Genomic DNA, 21,434 nt, shown 5'->3' on the forward strand with positions numbered 1-21,434 from the left:
TATGTAGCACATCCCCTTTTTCATCGGGCAGACTGCCTGGATATTCAGACTATATGAAAGTCAATTTAGTAAACTGGCTGTGATTGACAACTTATCTGACACTATCTGAGTCTAGCCAAATGCCAAGAATTATTTGTGAATCCTGTTTGATTCAGTTCTGTCATCTCCCTTGTTAAAACTGACCAAATTGGACACTACAGTAAACTCTGTGCTGCTCCCCTCTCCCACATGAAACTGACAGACATTCAAACAGTGCGAACACTTTGCACTAACACTGGATGATTGATTCTGTGTACTGCGAATATACTGTACGATCATTTGATTCAGATGGCTGCCATGGAACAATGAGTCAGATTACTATGGAAAAGACCAGTAGTCCAGATAGGGATTATTTTGTAGTCTAATCTGCTGTGTTGCTGTATTAGTGTGTAATTGGCTGTATTACTTCCCTTTGCCCTGGCCCTACTCTAGCAGGACAGAGCCCCCTCTAATCCTGCTGGCTAGCCAACAGGAAATACACCATTAATATGGCTTTATTTGCCTGGGAATTAATATCTGTGTGTGTGTGTGTGTGTGTGTGTGTGTGCGTGTGGGTTGTACCTGGGTGGGTGTGTATTCGCGCGCGCATGTGTGTATGTGTGTTCTTTTCTACTTTCTTCCAGGCACAAATGCGTCTGCCTTCGATCAGCTTGTCCTGACTCTGGCCTGGGACCGCGTGGACATTGCCAAGAATCATGTGTTTGTGTACGGACAGCAGCTCCTGGTACGTCTGTGTGTTTGTTTGTGTGTGCGTCTGTGCGAGCCACAGCTTGCAGGGATGTTTGCTTAGCTTAACATTCGCCCCAAACCTTTAGACTTGCCCAGAATAACCCCAGAATCTCCGCTGCCCAGAATCTGCAGTCCGAAGGGCCAGGGGACCAGACTTGGGCAGGCTGCCATGAACCGTTTGTCTTGACTGTAACATGAACCCGATTGGAGTTGTCTTCATAAGCCGCCCTCAGTGGTTATGTTGATTTTAATATTTGGAACTGCTGGCACTTGTGTGAATGGAAGGGAAGATTATATTTATTTATGTTCTTTTCTTTTTTTGCCTATATTGTTTTGTTTTTGCCATATTTTTTGGTCCTCTCTTTCATCTCCTATCATCTTTCTCTTATTAATAATGATTTGATAGAAAGAAATAATGCTGCGTTATAACTTGATTGTTTTTGTTTGTGTATGTATAGGTTGGCTCTCTGGAGCAGGCGATGCTGGATGCACTAGTGATGGACAGGGTGGACTTTGTCAAGTTGCTTATAGAAAACGGTGTGAGCATGCACCGCTTCCTCACAATCAATCGGCTGGAGGAGCTCTACAACACGGTAACAGTCTATAAACACACACACACACACACACACACACACCTGCCATTGTGTAGGTGAGGTGGGCCAGCCCACTCTGCTTAGATAAACTGTCAGCTTTTCTAAAAGAAGGATGTTTGTTTTGGTTTCAGTGGAGAGTTTTCTGGGGCATGGTTTGGTGTTTCAGAGGCCTTTGCATCTTGCCAAACAGAAAAAATAAATTTTGGGGGAAATGCTGACCAACATATTCAGACACACTTGCAAACACACACAAAAGCACACACATATATGCATGTGCACACGCATACACGCACACAGATGGACACAGAGCTTTGTATGACACTGTAATACACAAATGCAAAGCATGGCAATTCTAGTTTTTAACTCTTGTCTGCCTTTCCTCTATTTTAGAAACAACCTCCCAACAATCCAACTCTCCTCCACCTGGTCCGGGACGTCAAACAGGTAGAGTCAGTCCAATTCAGCATTTCTTCGGTTGATAGCAGGAGATGTCGACCAGAGTTGATTAACTTCCGTTAATCACTCATATCTTTGCTGTAACTTCTTGCAGGGTAACCTGCCCCCAAACTATAAGATCACTTTGATTGATGTGGGTCTGGTCATCGAGTTCCTGATGGGCGGGACTTACAGGTGCAACTACACCAGGAAACGCTTCCGGATCATTTACAACAATCTCCATGGCAACAGTAGGGTAAGTTGAAACTGTTGCAGTTCCTGGAGCCTCCTGGTGGCTCAGCAGGCTCAGGAACAAATCATGTCAGTGTTTCCTGTATAATGTTAACATTAGGGCAGCCTGCCTGTTTAAGATTTATTTTGAGTGCTGACTCAGCACATTTTGGTCAAACAGTGGGTGCTCCTTTGAGCCACACTGTTTTTGTGCTGCCGAAACTGAATAGAGAGGCAAAGTTAGAAACGTAGGATTATTGACATTTCATTTAGCGAGCCCAGTACCTCATTTTTTCAGGCACCGATATCTTTCACTCTGGTATAAGCTAATATGGCTAGCATTAGTTAACTTACTACTGCAGCATTAGCTGACTACTGTACTCTCATCTAATTATCACTAGTAATTATCACATACAGCTCATTACACAAGCCTCCAAAGTAAACTGCCAACTTGTGGGAAACCCTGCATGTACTAGTGTTATTACGGATCTGAATCCAGCTCACAACCTTTGTCACCCCCTTCTTTCTTCATTTTTATCACTCTTCACCCTAAACTAGGGGCAAGTGTATTAGGACATTTGAGAAATTGATAAGTTTAAGATCGATGACAAGACAAACTTGGGACATGACTAAGACCAAGTGTTTTTTGGTATCAAGAGTTATTTTCATCTACAGCGCTGCAACATGGGCACTGACATGGTGATCACTTAAGTAGAAATGCAATGGAAAAAACACATTTAAACACATTTTTGGACAGGTCTTGTTTTTGTATCTAAAAATAGCTACAGTGTGTAATTTCAGACAATTTCAGACACCGTCTTGAACCTTTAATTGTTGTTATTGAATCCATTGTAAGTTATAATTTCATTCAGTGGATGCAAATAAAGCAAATATGAAAATGTATTTCTGTGTCCTGCACAGAGGTCAGGGCGCCATACAGCAGGTCCTGGCTCTCATTTGAGGAAAAGTCATGAGTCTTTTAGCATCCAGGCTGACAAGAAGGAGAAGACCAGGCACAACCACTTCATCAAGACCGCACAGCCATACAAACCCAAGGTAACCTCCCGTAATTCAATTAAAAGGAACAAAGCAGTTAGAAGACTACAACATCCCTCATCTGAAGAGCTAATGCTAAATGGAAAAAAACGACAACGGTAATCATACAGCAGCAACCAGTGTCCGTCTCCTAAACCTCTTCCTCCTTCTCCTCCCTCCTCCTCTCAGCTGGAGTCTTCCGTCGAGCAGAACAAAAAGAGGAGCAAAGAAGAGATCGTGGACATAGACGACCCGGAGACACGGCGGTTCCCCTACCCTTTCAACGAGCTGCTGGTGTGGGCCGTGCTGATGAAGAGGCAGAAGATGTCGCTATTCTTCTGGCAGCACGGCGAGGAGAACATGGCCAAGGCCCTGGTGGCCTGTAAGCTCTGTCGTTCCATGGGCTACGAGGCCAAGAAGAGCGACGTGGTGGACGACACATCGGAGGAGCTCAAGGAGTACTCAAAGTGAGTTGTTCCTTGGCCTTTACAGACATAGATAGGTGGTATTATCACCTACCTGTGCCTCTATGGTATTACTATCACCAGTGTGATCAAGGAGTTCTGAGACGCAAGCTGTAACTCGCCTCTTAGAGAGGCAGGGATGGTAGTTTGAGCAAGTTGGACAATAACACTGTCAGTAAAGACCAAAATGAAATGTGTATACAAACTGAGTCTAAAGTTACACTCATTACACTTAGTCTAATTGGGACAAGAAACAATTTTTTTCTGTATGATCAAAATGGTTGGTTCATCCCAAAATCCCCTTTAAAAAAACTAAAAGTATTAAATGAATGAATATAATTAATACAAAGTGTGGATGTTTTCAAGTGAGTTTGGGACACTGGCGGTGGACCTGCTGGAGCAGTCCTTCAGGCAGGACGAGACCATGGCCATGAAGCTACTGACCTACGAGCTGAAGAACTGGAGCAACTCCACCTGTCTGAAGCTGGCCGTCTCGTCCCACCTGCGGCCCTTCGTGGCTCACACCTGCACCCAGATGCTGCTGTCGGACATGTGGATGGGACGGCTGAACATGCGCAAGAACTCCTGGTACAAGGTGCAGTGTTCCCACCAAGTCTTTTAGTATCAGAAGAGGAATTGTCCCAATATCAGTTCAAGTACTCGTTGAGGTTTGAAAATGCCTCTTATTTGGATATTTACATCATGATATATGGAATAATCGTACTGTCCTATATTTGTCTTGGGTGAACTGCTATAAGGTGCAGCGACATTTCATGACTTCTAGGTCATAGCATATTTTTAACACCTGAACAAGAGCTTTGTAACGGATACATAACTGACATATTGATGAATACGGTTCAAGCTTTGTATCAGCTTTCACTAGGTGTTGATGTCAGAAATGACAGAACTGGAACTATTTGTAGTTTATTGAAAGGAACGTCTAAATAAAAGGAGTAATTTTGCTGCTGGAAACAGGGTTTCCTCTTAGACCTCTTCCCTGCATCGGTTCCCAGTTCCTGTTGCGGTTTAAAAATGGCTCTTATTTGGATACTTATAATATATAAAATAAGTGTACTGTAATTGAATTGCTCTATATTTGTTTGTTTTGGGTGAGCAGTAAGATCAGATGTTTTTACATTAAGGGTTAGGGTTTGCAGCAGTGTGGGAAATTTTTCAGCAGGGCGTAGTTGTATTGTACTAAGCACCATTCAAACCAGCAAATATGTTAATTAGTGGAAGGCCACAAACTTAAGAGATTAATTGTGTATGCATCTATAACCGTAGTTGTAATTTCTAAAAGCCCTCACTGTTCTGACAGTCCTGACAAGAATAGTCAAACTTTGTGCATCTGTAGGGACACTGAAAATGCTTAGAGGTCAGAATTGGGTTTAAGCATTTAATGCTTTAGATGATTTGGTGTATGCAAGTCAAAGGAATGTCCTGAGAAACATAGCAGTACCCACATGCGTGTGTATGTGTTTGTTCCTAGGTGATTCTGAGTATCTTGGTGCCTCCTGCCATCCTACTGTTGGAATATAAATCCAAGGCTGAGATGGCCCACATCCCTCAGAGCCAGGACGACCACCAGATGACCATGGAGGACAGCGAACACAACTTCCAGAGCGTAGCCGACGACATCCAGATGGTTAGATTCACTTTGTCCCTCTCTGTTTCGTCCTTATGATTGTCCACTCTTTTGTTTTCTTTCACTGAAACTGCTAGCTAGTCACTTCTTTTGCTCACATTGTCTATCATTTCTGCTTTTGCACACAGTTACTCTCTCATTGTCATTCTCTGTTAGACACAAGCAGATAATTGCTGTTGTTGCAAGTGGTAATCCATAAATGTATTTTTTTAGCGTCATTCATTTAGTCTTCATTTAGCCTAAATGAAGACTACTGGATGCTGTGTTTACAACAGCGCACATTTGTTTTATTCACATTCTTTACCTCACTCTCTATGGCTTTTTTTCCTCACTCTTCTTTTATTCTCTCTCTCTCTCTCTCTCTCTCTCTCTCTCTCTCTCTCTCTCTCTCTCTCTCTGCATTGTTGCCTGGTGTTGTTTAATTTTAATCTATTAAACCTCTGTGCAGGATGTGTTCAAAGAGGCCAGAGTCCACGACCATGTGGAGGTGAAGAACGAGACAGAGACACACGTTCGCTCCAGGAAGCTGCCCTTAACCAGGAAGATTTATGCCTTTTACCACGCTCCCATTGTCAAGTTCTGGTCCAACACGGTATGCAGAAGATGACAGGAGAGAACACTCACTCATTGGCATTCATACACATGCACACATCCATCCATTCATCAATTTTGTAGCTGCTTATCTGGGTCAGAGTCACAGTGGCAACAGAGCAACCAGAGCAGCCCAGACATCCTTTTTCCCAGCAGCTTCCTCCAGCTCCTCCTGGAAGAAATAGACTCTCTAGTAAAAGAAATCTTATATTTTAGATTCTTTAAAGTAGCCGCCCTTTGCCTTGATGGAAAGGCAAAGGCTTTGGAAAGAAATTCATACATAGGCATCAACTTCACTATTTATATTTGTCTAAAAAACAAATTTCAAGCATTTAAGCATAAGCCTTTAGATCAAAATGGCTTTAAGAGAATGAAAAACATAGTACATTCAATCAGGTGTGTCCAAACTTTCGACTGGTAGTGAAGACGTACACACAGGATTCTACATGCTACTCACTCTCTCTGACACTCGTATCCAGAGAGACTTGGGGAGACAGAGGTAGTTGTATTTAAGCTTAGTGTTAAATAAGTACTCACTTTGACACTCTCGCACACACACACACACACACACACACACACACACTCACAGTCATGTACAGACTCATCTCCTCTCACTCACTCTCATGCATATACATGCATGTAGGCCTGAGGCTGATTCTCAGGAGCTCAGGCGTCGTCATTTAGTCCTGTTGGCAGGGACAGTGTTGTTTTTCAGGCCGCTCAGGACTGAGGCGTGCTGATAGCATCACTGAAACTGCCACCTGGTCTACATAATGTAGACTATGTTGGAGCTTATCTACATCTGCTTTACCTGCCTCCGTCCTGATCTCAACACAGATGTGCTTTTGCTCCAGGCAGAACTCAACAATGACTTACCTCTAACATGGGAGTGTTAATGCCTGATTTTCCAACACTTTACACCTCGCATGTCAAGGTTCAGTAATTTTGACAAAGGTCGACCTCCTCTACGTTGCATCAAGAAACAGGACTTGTCTGGCTGTGTGTGTGTGTGTGTGTGTGTGTGTGTGTATATATATATATTTGTATGTGCCTGACTTGCCTACATGGACATAGATGGACCACGTGACCATTGCGCATTTTCAGACTTTCCCACATTAGGCAGTATGGACGACCCTGTGCTCTGAATGGAATGGAGCCCTTGGTCAAGTCTGGTGAATAAAGATGCTGTTTAAGGCAATGTGGTTCCCAGAGGATTCTCCCTAAGTTATAAAGACACAGTCTAAACGGGTATTTATGCTTCAAAAAAGTGGTTTATTTGGGAGGAAAAGAACTTCTGTTGTTTGCACTTGTTTTTGTATAGAAACAGATCTAAACGCATTGGCAAACATATCAGTTGTACCACAATGATTCTAGCTTAAACTATTTCATGGGTGGTTAAATGAAATTTGCACTTCTTTATGGGCATGTCAATTAGAACATGCGCAAAAACTAGTTTATTGCATGTTTTCCTTCTTTCCAGAAAATCCACTAGCCACGTTTTTTCTGTAAATTGGCCAGTTCACCCACACTACACACATCTATGCAAGGCTGTCCATTCAACTGTCATGAAGGAAAGGTCATTCTTGAACTTTGCCCATTTCCCAGTGATTTGAACCATGCTCAGTTCAAACATCAGTGGACACCTGTTTTGGGTTGGTTGGTTTGTTTGTTTCCGACTTTCTGATGAAGGACTTAGCCAGGAACTGTGAATTTCACTTGAGACGGAGCAGATGAGATTCCTCTCCCACACAGCTCTTGTCCACACAGCTAACCCCCAGCTGAGAGGGTTCAGAGGCCCAGTGGAAATGGGAGGCTATTTTCTTCTAACTCAAAGTGCCATGATGAGGTTCAGTCCCTTTGGAGTGTCTGGGTTGACCTCTTCTAAAAATATGTTAGGATATGAGAGGAAACCCCTCTCTGGGACTGTTTCAAGAACAATTCAGAGTCTCTTCGCCTACATTACACACAGTCTTTGTAGAAATCTGAAAACAAACAAATCCACAATGTGGGCATCTGCTAGAAAATATCTGCAGGTGCACATTTTGTGATCAAATTCAACTTCAAAACTAACTATTTATATTGTTTATATTGACTGTGAATATATGAATGCATGTGAAAATTGAGTTTTCCGGCTTCAGTGAAATGCTTTACATACAATACAGGCAAAGACTCCAGTTGTGTATGAGTCTTCTGGTTGTGTCTCCCTCGGTCAGCTCTTCTACCTGGGCTTCTTGATGTTCTACTCCTACGTTGTCCTGGTGAAAATGCCCGAATGGCCATCTCCTCAAGAGTGGGTGGTCATCCTCTACATCTTCACCTCTGCCATTGAGAAAATCAGAGAGGTATGTAAAGCAGTGGGGTTAGAGGGATGACCGTATACCCTGTTTTAAGCTCCCCAACTAGAGTATTTTGTTAAGTCTACCATTGCTGTGAGTTGATATGGCAGCAAAACATAGACAATAGCGTTAGAGTCCACTTTCTTTCAGTAGAATTTATAGACCTGTTTTAATCTTGTTGCAACTCACTTTTGGGTCCCGACCTAGTCTCTGAAGAGATTATGAGGTGAGACAATTTCATAGGCCCTTTGGGGTTTCTTATTTTTTCAGCTTTTATCATTTGTGGAAATAAACTAAACCTGAACCAAGCCTAAAATATACATCTCCTGTGCACTGACTAATCTCCTTATCCTTTATTCCTCTCCTGTTTTTTTCAGATGTTTATGTCTGAAGCTGGCAAGATAAGTCAAAAGATAAAAGTGTGGTTCGATGACTATTTCAATGTGTCCGACTTTCTGGCCATTGTGACCTTCTTTGTGGGCTTTGGCCTGAGGTTGGGTGGAGGGGATGCCTTCGTCCCCGGGAGGACAGTTTACTGTCTCAATATCATCTTCTGGTACGTGCGACTCCTAGATATCCTGGCTGTCAACCAGCAAGCAGGACCATATGTCATGATGATTGCTAAAATGGTGAGTTCTTTATAATCGGAATGATAATCATAATAATCACCAAGCACAGTTAACAGAGGATTTTTTCTTGGTGACGTTGGTATGGAGAATATTGACTTTCATGCTTAAGAGTGTTCTTGAAAATGTCTTGGTTGTTATTTGATAGATGTTTAATAGAACTGCTTTTGCTGTGACAGTACGTTCACATTGCAAGTGACAAAGCTACTGGAAATAAGTTATTTTCAGTGAGAGTTGGTGACACAGACCTACATGCGCGTGTGACATATAGCACCGTGTGATGGCCATGCAACGCTACAAATCAAAGTTGAGCTGACTGTGACTTTTTTCCCGCTCCAATGACGCGATGAAGTGTCAACCAATCTTAATAGTGAAAAAGCTGTTTCATTATTTTCCATCCCCCTTGTCCTGAAGGTGCTCTCGGCTCTCGATCCATGTTTACACAATGCAAGGAAATAAAACGCATTGAAATTTATAGACCTACATATCCCTTAAAAATATGAAAAGTAGTGTGAGACTTGGCAATGTTGCGGCTGGTTACACTTGCCTGTTTTGTAGCTTTGTCGCACGTAATCTGAACGTACCATGAGAGCGGTGTTGCTATTTTTTGTGCATTCACAAAATGCTCATATTAATATTGATTTGAACATTCGCATTTAGACAGCATTATCCATCTACATGCTGTTACCAGGTATTGTAATCCACTACATTATCCTAGGTGGTCCCATCAGTTTTAGAACTATCAGAAGTTTTAGAATTACCATTATCATGTTTAGCATTTAATATGGTTCCCACTGTGCTCCATGTTGTGTTTTTTTTTTTAAAAGCTTTATTATAAGCTTTAAAGAGATGGCCCACCTTGAACAGAATTCACATAATTTGTGTTCACTAATATTGGATGAAATGTCTAAGATCATAGGGTAATACATGAATTCTGTCGATTTGTCTCTTTAAAGTGACACTAGATTTAAGTAGAACATTTTCGATTTCCCATCATGCACACCTTCATAGAAGTTCAGGAGTAGTCAACCCTCCAGCATGATCTGCCCTGGGGATCTATCATCGCAGGCATTTCCCAACTCTCATTATCAATAATTGCAAACAAACAGGAAAAAATTACTTCCTGAAAAGTTAGATCAGATCAAATAATAAAATACGATTACCTGGGTCTAATTTTACTTATTCGAAAGTGTGTTTAAAAAGTAAAATTTTGGGGTGAGAGAAAGCAAAAGTGAGAGTGGGTCCCCAGAGCAGAGGTTTGTACACTAAAAAAAACAGAAATGTCCTACACAACTTAAGTAGCGCTAACCACATCAGACTTATGCTTAACTCAGTATGTGTGACCTCTCTTCCAGGTGGCCAACATGTTTTATATTGTGGTAATAATGGCTATAGTCCTGCTGAGCTATGGCGTGCCCAGGAAAGCCATTCTTTACCCACATGAGGAGCCCAGCTGGACGCTGGCCAAAGATGTGGTCTTCCAACCGTACTGGATGATGTACGGGGAAGTGTATGCCTATGAAATCGACGGTAAGGACGATGAGGATGGTAGGGGAGATTACGAGGGTAAGGACAGTTTTATTCAAAGCTTCTCTAGCATGGTAGCTGATTGTCACTCAAAAAAAGCACTGGAAATCAAACCCACGACGGCCTAATTATCGTGCCCCTCACCGCCCCCTTTCACACACACACAAGCAGCCAGCGCTTGTCTCTTTGGAGAGGACAGGGCTTTTTGCTCCACCGCAGCATTGACTGCCTCGACTCTGCTGTAAGTGGTTGGGATTAAAGGACCGCGATTAAGTGATCATCAGTTGAGTCGGGAGCATTTGAAGCTTAGTTGGAACAAAACACCTGGCTGTGCTCCATAACCTGAGTTGGCATCCTGAGGTTTCACACACTGTTGTAATTCATCACATGGATTATCATTGTTATGAGCTTAGCCCAGCAAGGGAGAGAGGGGGAAATTGTCAGATGGCAGATCCACTTAATAGAGATACTGTTAAATAAAATGGAGCATTACAATTTAAAACATTGAATACTCAAGGATTCCATTTTAGCTCAAACATTCTAAATGTTCTTCTGAGCAAATCCCAGTTGCACTGAGTTAAGTCAAACCTCACAAGTGTGCAACTGCATAGTACCGATAATGGAGCTGCTTTAATATGATAGATTCTGTACGTACCTTTTTTTTTTTATATATCAACACCATACTATCCATCTTAACAGCTAATTTCTAGTTACTAATTTTCTAGTAAAAGTGTCTGGGTTCCTCTATGAATGTGTCTGTTCATATTTTGGGTCAGTCTGTAAAAGCCGTGATACTCGGGCAATATAAAAACCAATACAGGCGGACAATTCTACCAACAGCTGAAGCCAATTTAATTTTACTAATGTGCCTCATTCCACATTATGTAATCCACATTACATTTGACCAATTTGACGATGTCTACCTCTGCTGAAGGCAGTATTGTTCGTCTCTGTTGTCTTAAAATGAATCCTTACATCTTTGCCAGAGTGAACCCCGAAGCTCCACGTCAGATTGGAATCCACACAGGGTAGAAAACTATTGGTGGATTGTGTATCTGTACAATATACTGATGTAGATATCATCAGTATTCGTTAGTGTCTTGGAGACTGTATGTGCGCACCTATGTGTGTGTATCTTAATTGGTATCTTCTCTCCACAGTGTGTGCCAATAACAGTGAAAATGCAGTAAAGTCCCTGTGTGCGGCAGGAGTGTGGCTAACTCCTCTCCTACAAGCAGTCTACCTCTTTGTACAGTATATACTAATGGTCAACCTCCTCATCGCCTTCTTCAAGTAAGAGCACAGTTCATACTGCTGGAATGGTTGTAAACCATGTGGTGCGGTAGTTTTTTAACTTTTCTTTCTGTGTGGACCCAAATATTGCAACAAAGGAGAAAAAAAATGTGCAAACAAAGGGAGCAGAGGTGTTTTTCAATGGGTGGTAAGTCTAGAGGGAAGAGCAGGCACAACACTCTCCATTCAAACCTACTGTACTTTTATTATGCTATTAAAAATTTGATGATGATTTGATCAAAGCAATTTTTTTTTCATGCCACAGCAAAAGAATCAAATTGATTTTATGGGCTGTTTAGGCTAATATAACAGAATTCATCATGGTTTTAGGCTGCAATCATCCAGTGTTTTAATCTGCCTGTCTTGTGCTGCAGGTATTTGGAAAGGCTATATCAACATAACTAGAGGCTCCAATTTACAATAAGGAAAATTCCTTAGTGAGAAATACTCCACTGTTAAAGCCAACAATGTTTCCAGAATAATTTGGGAACCCATGACAGCCTTGCCAATGCTCAGCTTTGGGTCCTGGTTTTGAAAACCACTGGTAAAGTGGACTGACATGCGCTTATATAAAGGCTTCACAGAGCTAATGTGGCAGGCGCAGTTTGGACAGTGGTTGTCTGATGCACCACTGCTGCATGCAGACAATTGTGACTTCTGGAAGGGTCACGAGCAAGTATTTTTGAGAGTGTGCACTGCATCTTTACAGAGCTACCATTTTTATACCATATGATACTGGAAAAAATTCACACTATATCAAAAAATTGAGAGGCACAAGTGTGAAACCTGAGCTTAGCTTCAGTTGAGAGCATTTTCAAATGTTTTTACAGATCCTACAACTTAATTTCATTCTTTTCTTTCATTCTCCTATATTTTGCAATTAAATGTGTCATCTTTGACAATGGTCATTTCAGTTCTCTCTCTGTTTTCCAGCAATGTGTATCTCCAAGTGAAGTCGATCTCTAACCTGGTGTGGAAGTACCAGCGCTACCACTTCATCATGGCCTACCACGAGAAGCCTGTCCTCCCTCCCCCCTTCATCTTCCTCTGCCATGTCTACTCTCTCTTCTACTGCATGTGCAGGAAGAGGAAGAAGGAGAACACCTACGGACCAAGTATGCGTAGAAAACCGTGTATTTTTAACATTAACAAAATATTTCCAGTAGGTCGGTTTGGTTCCAGGGACTTAATGGTCTACATGTGGGGGAACAATACTTTTTGTTCATTAGTTAGAGCTGATCTGCAAATGTCTCTCTTTTATTGTTCTCTGCCATTTAGAACAAACTTATTTTTCAACAAGACACTGTTGCTAATAGAATATCTCCAGCAGTGTCTCTGATTTTTGTTGACACATGCACTTATATATGTGTACATATTTGTGTAACTCTTCTTTGATCCCCTCTCCTTCAGAGCTGTTTCTGACGGAGGAAGACCAAAAGAAGCTACATGATTTTGAGGAGCAGTGTGTGGAGACATACTTCCACGAAAAGGATGACCAGTTTCACTCGGGGAGCGAGGAGCGCATACGCCTTACCTCAGACAGGTGGGTCTCTCATTGCCCTCCCTAGAAGCAAGGTGCAAAGTGCTATCAAGAAGCAAACATTAACATGCAGCATTTAAAATCAGCCACATTAAATGATTACAGAGTACTGCATTACCTTAAATGAATACAGCTCAAATGGACACATCAGACATTTTCAAAATGAGGTGCTGAACATGCCATGCTAGTAGTCAGTTATTTCAGTAGTTATTTACATTTTCATTTTAAGAATTGTAATGATGCTTAAAATATAGCAGGTTATAGAGACTGAGCTGAGCTGTGGACAACTGATGCTACTCTCTACTCTGTCATTACTCAGGGTTGAGACCATGTGTGTCCAGCTAAAGGAGGTTGGGAACAAGGTCAACTTTATCAAGCGCTCTTTGCACACCCTGGACTCCCAGATCGGGCACCTCCAGGACCTCTCAGCTCTGACTGTGGACACTCTGAAGGCCCTTACTGCCCAGAGGGCATCGGAGGCCAGCAAGGTCCACAATCAGATCACCCGGGAACTCAGCCTGTCCAAGAACGTGGTGCCCAGCCTCGCCCCTGTGCCAACAGACACTGGCCCCCATTCCAAACCTTCTGTGCTGGGCAAACGTAGTGTGGGAGCGTACTTCGGCTCCTCTTTTCCCCAGGCGGGGGCCAACATGGCGGATTCTCTTTTTGGGATGGGTGCAGGAGGAGGGGCCGGGCCGGAGAGTAGCCGGAGATTGGGGCTCGGGCCAGGGATAGGACCGGGGCTGGACCCTAACTTTAACCCGGCGTTGAGTCCAGAGAGGAGGGGGTTGGTCGGGCTAGGGCACTTTGCTGCAGAGGCTGGCTCCTCGGGCAGCGCCGGCGCCAGTGCCTTCGTCCCCAGTGCCGTGGCCGTGTCCCCTCCGGAGCTGCGCCTCCGAGGCCACTCTTTCACCCAGAGGCAGCTGACCCGTCCACAGGAGCCGGGCCTCTCCGACTCCCCCGCCAGCCTGCCCAACGTGCCCTCTCCCGGGGCTCAGTTCTACGTCAGCAGCACCCCCTCCCAGCCCAGTGGCTCCAGCCACCCAGAACTCGCACTAGCTGGGCTTTACCAACACCCCATGCAGCCAGACAGCACCACTGTAGAGTTTGGGGCATTTGTGGGTAAGTATAAGAATGAGGGTGAGCCTGATGTTGATGAGGAGAAAAAAGACGAGGATGGAAACTGTGTGTGTGTGTATCCTACTGTTGTCATTGTTTCCAAGAGTTCGGGCTCTGCTCGCCCCGCCTGCTTGCCTGCTTGCACTGCGAAGCCTAAGAGCGCAGAGGGGTTAGAAAGGGGAGAGAGGGAGAGGGAAGTGAGTAGGGGGTACGTGAACGAGGCATTCTGCGACGATGAGGGCAGGACCGGCTCTCTGAGTAGACGGGGTAGAGACACTGAAGTCCCATTGGCTCCTGAGGCTGCCTGTCAGATGGCTTCATCACCGCAGGGTGACGGCCACAAAAACAGCCCCCTACCAGGTTGCGCCCTCGCCCCTGCTGTGGCACCCAGGAGGCCCGGCAGACGAAGGAGCAGAGAAGGGAGTGTGTCAGGACCAGCGGCCCCTCCAAAGGCCTCCCATTGGGGGCAGACTGGGTCAGAAGTCTCCCTAAACGGCAGGAACACAGCAAGAGGGCCAAACACGACCAGAGGTTTGAGTTTGAGTCTGAGCCGAAGTACAGGGCTGCGTCTGCTGGGTGCTCGGGCCTCACCCACATCAGGGTCCCAATGGACCTTTCTGCTTTCTCTGGTCTCTGTCTCTCTTCTTCTCTCTGGACCTTTTGTCTGGGTGTTTTGTTTATTCTATTGGTTCTGAGGTTTACAAGTATGATGTGACTGGGGCATGAGTGATTGATTGACTGGTTGAAGTTAAGGATTTGTTCAACAGGTGGAGGTGAAGAGATGAGTTTCTGAATCAAATGACTGAATTGTGATTATTTTGCCATTCTGGTGTCTAATGTAAGCAAATCAGACAAATACAATGCATTTGTGTTATGTGTTCCACAATTTCTTCAGATTTTATAAGGGGAGAAGTAAGTAAATCTGGGTCAAATAGTATTTGCAAATAATTCTTGGTATTTGTTTTCATCTGCTTTGCTACCAGATGGGTGGGGTATTGTTATATAAAGAAAACAAGAAGTACCAGAAAGACAGGAAATGCATAACAAATTTCAACCATTTTCCTGAGATTGTGATTGACATTGTGCCTGACTCTTATCTAAATTGTCCTGATGCTGCAAAACCCCTCCTAATTTGGTACTCTAACCAGGGTAAAACAAACGCTAAGAATTTATTGCAAATACTAATTTAACCAGATTTGGAAGTAAGAAAGTAAATTGATGTTTCTCCACATATTTTCCACATTTCTTGCATGGAAAAAAAAATCGTAAACATGAGCTATACTATGGTCATCCTTCATCCTTAAATCACCTGGATGTCTCCGGTGGCCTGACGGTGTATTCTTGGTTCACTTAGGACATAAAGACAGTCTGGACCTCCAGCACTCCTCACCCAAAGAGATCTCCACCTCCAGCAGGCAGCACAGCCCAGCCACACGCAGCAGACAGCAGGTGTGTCCGTCAGTTATTTTTATATCTGGAGACTTTATAGTGTGGACCATTTTATTTTTTCATTTATCCAGGTCAGTCTCATTGAGATCAAAGATCTTTTCACAATAAATATTTGTTCAAAGTACGTCCCCATCGTGATATTTGCCTTTTTATGAACAAAGCCGATCACCCATCCCAACCCTTGTTTAAAGCTCCACTAGGCAACTTTGCATGTTGGCAATGGCGCCCCCAAATGGCAGCAAGAGGTAACTGAAAAATTTGAACTTCAATACCTAGAAATCATGTAATGCTATGTCGGTACACAGCACACTCATGTTTGCCAACCCGGCCGGTCAGTGATCATTTTATACCAGAGGACATCAAAGGGACAAGAGAGGCAAAAGATCTAATGTTGGCGGGTCCAACTGCTGCTCACTGCTGTTTAGGAGGCAGTTTGTATTTCACTCTTAAATTTTGATTCATCACTTTCTTTTCTGCAAGCAGAGAAGTGACCATATCCAACACCAGAATTTCATTTGGGCAAATAAGGTGAATCTGCAGGGTCTCAAACTGGGCGGGATAGGACGCTCCTCTCTATTGCAGCCCCACTTTATGATTTAGACTGATAAGATGGGTGTATTTTTACAGAAATATCTTGCCAAGTGAATCTTTAAGAAACATTGGCTTAAATTGTGCCACATTCACCATGAATCAACGTTTAGGAACGTTGTTTACCTTCTCACACCTTCCTGTGTGTCTGTCTGTGTCTCCGTCTGTCTTCCGCGGCCACAGGGTCAGCCTGAGGGTCACGGCCACATCAGGACCGTCAACTCGTACGCCGGCTTCACGGAGTTTGACAGGAGCCCGGCCTTCCTCCATCCTGACTCCAGTAAGCTTACACAAATACATGAATAACACTACGAAAATATCTGCTAAGAAAGACCTGTATCTGTTCATTTCAAAATCAGTTATTGCATTAATTTTGTATTGATGAGGGATTTTCCAAGTACTTCATTTTCATATAAGAACATCCTGCTTGGAGTCCCAAGCCAGGGATTGGGAAAGCCTGTCCCAAGCAGTGCTGTTAATGTTATATTACTGCTATTAGTTGTTATATGTTGAATCATCCTTAATTACATTCATTGCTAATTATTTTAATTATTTAATTATTATTTGATCGTTTTTTTTGTGTCTCTGTAGCTCTGACTAAGAAGGAGAGGAGCAGAGTGTCAGCTGAAGACATCCTCATCCATGAGGACCCCAGGGCTGCAGTACTGGTGAGAATTGCGTGTGTGAGTGTGCACACATATATGTGTGTGTGTGTGTGTTTTCATACACACACATACATACTGTATGTGTGTACACTTCAGAATCACACTTAAGAGCACTTAAGAAAATTATACACTTAAGAAACACAACTCTGTACTGTTTAACTCTAACTCTAATTTAATGTTCCTCATTTCTGTCATTTTTTGACAACTTTTCATTTCTCCACCAGGAGAGAGTTCAGGTCAAGTCAGCCCAAGCCAGCAGCCTGTAAGTATCCTCTCCTGGCCAACAACACATGCACACACACACACACACACACACAAACCACACTGCTTCAAACCAAATACACAACACACAAATCCCTTATCTTTATGGGAACTCCTAGAAAGAAGGGGGAACTAGACTGATGTGTTTCGCGAGGCTGTTGCAGTTGATGACTGCTCTTTTTTTTTTTTCACTTAGACAATGCAAACACACTCACACACATTCATGCACACACTTGCGCACACAGTGTAAATACTTAACATAAGTCATAACACCTTACCCAGCCTCTTACGTTGATGTGAACTAGATGGATTTGTATTTCATCTTATGCGTTTTGCTAGGTTGTTTAAGCTAATGTCTGTTGTGTTTTCTCTCTCTCAGACGAGCTCCTGGGGATGACGCTCTGAATGGTAGGAATTGTAGTTTCACTGAAATGCCTCTGCCCACATGGTTTAGTATTGTCAGACCCTCTGTCTGGATCGACTAGTCCAGCAGCATCACCTGCATACTGCTATCTGATTCACCTTTGATCATCCCCATCTTTGCATCTTGTGTGTGCATGTGTGTGACAATGCTCCAGTGGTATCCTGCAGAAAGTCAGCATCTCCAAAGACTGTGGTTTGACTTTAGCGACATCATTAAATACATTGTTATGGAAGACAATCTCAGGTGTCCATTACAGCAAATAAAATAGGGGAGCTAGTTATGGGATTTCAGGAATATTATGGAATTTGGTTTATTCTAGACAAGGAAAGTCAAGGAGTGTGATACATTCTCTGAGGAAGTCAGGAAATATCCAGAAAGGTCACACTTTATTTGGATAGTCCAGTACTGATAACTAAAATGTGTTACTAAAAAGTCTGAGTTTCAGGTGATGCGAAAGTATGAAAAGTAGTCTATAGATATTAAATGTCTGGGTTAGAGTTAATCTTGGATTTGGGTTTAGGTTTAAAAATGGGGTGAGGATTACACACTGAATGTCACCTGATAGTTGAGTATTAACATTGAACTATCCAAATAACGTGTTACCTCAGGAAACAAGTGGGTCACTTCACAGGAATGCACAGAAGAATGTACTTTACAACTCGTTTCACACATTTATTGCATTAGATGCTGAATGGTCGGAAGCGCTCTGACTTAACAGAAAGTCATGGAATCTTGCATCAGGGCCACAGTGGGAACCCTGCGATCAGATGTATGTATTTGTGTTGGTTCAGTCATGTGTTGCTGGATGACGGCTTCATGGTTCTCTCCTCCTGTGCTTACAGCTGCAGCTTGTCTCTACACCGCACGACATGCCCACCTGGGAGCCAGGAAGGACTGTGAGTAACGCAGACCGCACCACCGACTCAGAGACATCTATCAGTATTGTATTGTCAAGACCCCAGTAGTTCACAATGTTTCCTCACACAGAGACCAATGAGCTAATGTTACTAAGAAACCAGACCTGGGTGAAGTAATATTCACAAATATTTTTATGGTCTATTTTAGATAGATGGATAGATGGTGGTTTTCACACATAGGAGAATACAAAAGTTGATGAATTAAATACATGCAGGAGTATATAAAAGTCAATTTCATATACTGTATATATCTGTAATTAACAGCTTGACAATAATAATTATTTGTAACTACTATTTGACCCAGGTCTATCTAAACAATAATTTTGTTCTGAGTTTTTTTTGCCTAGTAACAAAAATTTCTTCCAGGAAATAAAACTGATGCATTAAAGGATATACACTCACCGGCCACTTCATTAGGTACACCTTACTAATACTGGGTAGGTATCAGCTTTCAGCTCAGTGTCAACCGGCTACCAAAGTGACATCTGCCTCAAGGTTCGACATGTTGCATTCTGAGATGCTTTTCTGCTCACCACAGTTGTAAAGAGGTTATCTGAGTTACTGTTGCCTTTCTATCAGCTCGAACCAGTCTGGCCATTCTCCTCTGACCTCTGCCATCAACAAGGCATTTCCGCCCAGAGAACTGCCGCTCACTGGATATTTTCTCTTTTTCGGACCATTCTCTGTAAACCCTAGAGACTGTTGTGCGTGAAAATCCCAGGAGATCAGCAGTTTCTGAATTACTCAAACCAGCCCGTCTGGCACCAACAACCATGCCACGTTCAAAGTCACTTAAATCACCTTTCTTCCCCATTCTGATGCTTGGTTTGAACTTCAGCAGATCGTCTTGACCGTGTCTACATGCCTAAATGCATTGAGTTGCTGCCACGTGATTGGCTGATTAGATATTTGTGTTAACAAGCAGTTGAACAGATGCACCTAATGAAGTGGCCGGTGAGTGTATATCTGGTATCCATAGATCAGCCCAGTAGCTTGTATATTAGACCTTATTACTTTGTTCTCATGTGCGCTGTGCTGAATTGACTTGGTTGTAATGTAGGAGTCCAGAGACCTCTACTGGTTGATGGTGTAATAGCTCAGGATGTTGGCTACTCATCTGAATTAATGTGTCTAAATGATTGTCAATGACACATTCATCAGCTGTTATCAAATAATTGTGTAGACGGTATTACAGAAAGGTTAATGGCCAACCTCTTTGTTTCCTTCTGTAGCCATTGGCTCCCCTTTTAAGCCCATGGAAAACTACCAGTATTCAGGTGAGATTTGGATTCTTCCAAACTGTTATCTAGACTGTAGGGTGGAAGGGTGCACAGTTAATATAATTGTATATAACTTCCAGGACTAATAATTGTAGAATATTGGCAATATTGAAACATTTTACCTCATTTAGAATGCCAGCTATAGTAGAAAATTGTCAATAAGTTGACACAAAAGTGTATTAAAAAAATATTTTGTTTCTCATATAATCATGATCACAGCATCCAGCAATTCAGGATTATCACTTTATCCAAAATCATGCAACCCTGCAAAGTAGTTTTGCCCCTGTTAACTCTCCTGCTAGAGTTGTGTGTTGACCTGTGTGTGTGTGTGTGTGTGTGTGTGTGTGTGTGTGTGTGTGTGTGTGTCTCCTGTAGCTGTGGAGCGCAACAACTTGATGCGGCTGTCCCAGAGTATCCCCTTCACCCCTGTGCCCCCTAGAGGTAAGACTGGGTTATATTTGCATATTGACATGTCAGGTCAGGTGAAAGTACCTCCGTCTCTGTGCCAGTTAGAGAATGAGGAAGTTAGGAGCCAGATAAGACGGATGGTTTTTACATTGTTTTCCTCCACCCACACTTCCTCATGCTTGCACCACACCCACACCACAGCTGTTGTTGAATCAAGCTTAGATGCCATTGTGTTGTTTTTGCGACAGCCTTGTTGGTTTCACAATCCTGGTTCATGTCTCAGTAAGAGTGATTGCCCAAAAGATTTGGATGTTTTTGCAGTGGCGATCATGTTACCACCGCAGTGCTGCTCTGACTCTGATGTTTCACTTATTGCAAGTCATTCAGGGAAATGACATCTGCTGAATGCCTTCAAATGTAAATGCTGGTGAGTCAGTGCCAGCTTATCTTTAGAATAATAAGCATCTCATCGTGGCATAATCATTACTATATATTTACAACCACCAACACTGTAAGTGGACAGCAACATGGCACCTGTCGTACAACTTTGCATTTTAAGGAGAGTTATTATTATAGAGAATTATTTTCTTTACACAGACAAAGAAGGAAGGGAGACATGGGAGAGACGGCAGGATTCAATCTTAGGCCAGCAAATGTACAGTTGATTCCAGAGCCGTTATTCTATTCTATCACACCCATAGTACAATTTTACCAAATTGTATCAGTGGATCGAACTCACACCTGCCCCGTTGTGTGTGTGTGTGTGTGTGTATTGTTTCAGGAGAGCCAGTGACTGTGTACCGTCTTGAGGAGAGCTCCCCCAACACCATCAACAACAGCATGTCTTCCTGGGCCCAGCGGGGCCTGTGTGCCAAAATAGAGTTTCTCAGCAAGGAGGAGATGGGCGGGGGGCTGAGACGGGCCCTCAAGGTGCTCTGCACTTGGTCAGAGTACGACATCCTAAAGCCGGGGCACCTGTACATAGTCAAGTCCTTCCTTCCGGAGGTGGTCCAAACCTGGCAGAGCATCTACAAGGAGGACACTGTGCTGCACCTTTGTCTCAGGGTAGGGAACACACACACACACAAACACACACACACACACACACACACACCACCCCGCCGTAGGCCACACTTTCTTCAGAATTTCACTTACCAATACACAGGATCTGATCCCTGATTGAACTATATTGTCTGCAGCGCTTTGAAAGCACGGCACACGTTTGTTCAAGCTGAAATA

The 21,434-nt window shown here is 43.1% G+C and overlaps 1 protein-coding gene across 2 annotated transcripts in view; it reads left to right on the forward strand.

Annotated features, from left to right (window-relative positions):
* Positions 1-21,434, forward strand: part of trpm7 (transient receptor potential cation channel, subfamily M, member 7) — a 44,933-nt gene that overhangs the window by 19,378 nt on the left and 4,121 nt on the right. The window contains exons 11-35 of one of the 2 annotated variants that reach the window (XM_078283895.1): positions 663-763; positions 1,227-1,361; positions 1,752-1,805; positions 1,912-2,052; positions 2,949-3,083; positions 3,252-3,529; positions 3,893-4,121; positions 5,016-5,171; positions 5,620-5,763; positions 7,976-8,104; positions 8,476-8,727; positions 10,080-10,254; positions 11,412-11,544; positions 12,478-12,659; positions 12,955-13,087; positions 13,404-14,206; positions 15,558-15,652; positions 16,424-16,520; positions 16,832-16,908; positions 17,130-17,167; positions 17,546-17,574; positions 18,433-18,486; positions 19,740-19,784; positions 20,163-20,228; positions 20,977-21,260. In XM_078283895.1, coding sequence (XP_078140021.1) covers positions 663-763; positions 1,227-1,361; positions 1,752-1,805; positions 1,912-2,052; positions 2,949-3,083; positions 3,252-3,529; positions 3,893-4,121; positions 5,016-5,171; positions 5,620-5,763; positions 7,976-8,104; positions 8,476-8,727; positions 10,080-10,254; positions 11,412-11,544; positions 12,478-12,659; positions 12,955-13,087; positions 13,404-14,206; positions 15,558-15,652; positions 16,424-16,520; positions 16,832-16,908; positions 17,130-17,167; positions 17,546-17,574; positions 18,433-18,486; positions 19,740-19,784; positions 20,163-20,228; positions 20,977-21,260 — 3,965 coding nt within the window. Of the gene's footprint in view, positions 1-662; positions 764-1,226; positions 1,362-1,751; positions 1,806-1,911; positions 2,053-2,948; positions 3,084-3,251; positions 3,530-3,892; positions 4,122-5,015; positions 5,172-5,619; positions 5,764-7,975; positions 8,105-8,475; positions 8,728-10,079; positions 10,255-11,411; positions 11,545-12,477; positions 12,660-12,954; positions 13,088-13,403; positions 14,207-15,557; positions 15,653-16,423; positions 16,521-16,831; positions 16,909-17,129; positions 17,168-17,545; positions 17,575-18,274; positions 18,356-18,432; positions 18,487-19,739; positions 19,785-20,162; positions 20,229-20,976; positions 21,261-21,434 lie in introns of those variants that run through there. The other variant, XM_071911060.2, reaches the window with a different exon arrangement.

This window comes from Centroberyx gerrardi, chromosome 1, assembly GCF_048128805.1.
Source record: "Centroberyx gerrardi isolate f3 chromosome 1, fCenGer3.hap1.cur.20231027, whole genome shotgun sequence".
In the NCBI taxonomy this organism is placed as follows: Eukaryota; Metazoa; Chordata; class Actinopteri; order Beryciformes; family Berycidae; genus Centroberyx; species Centroberyx gerrardi.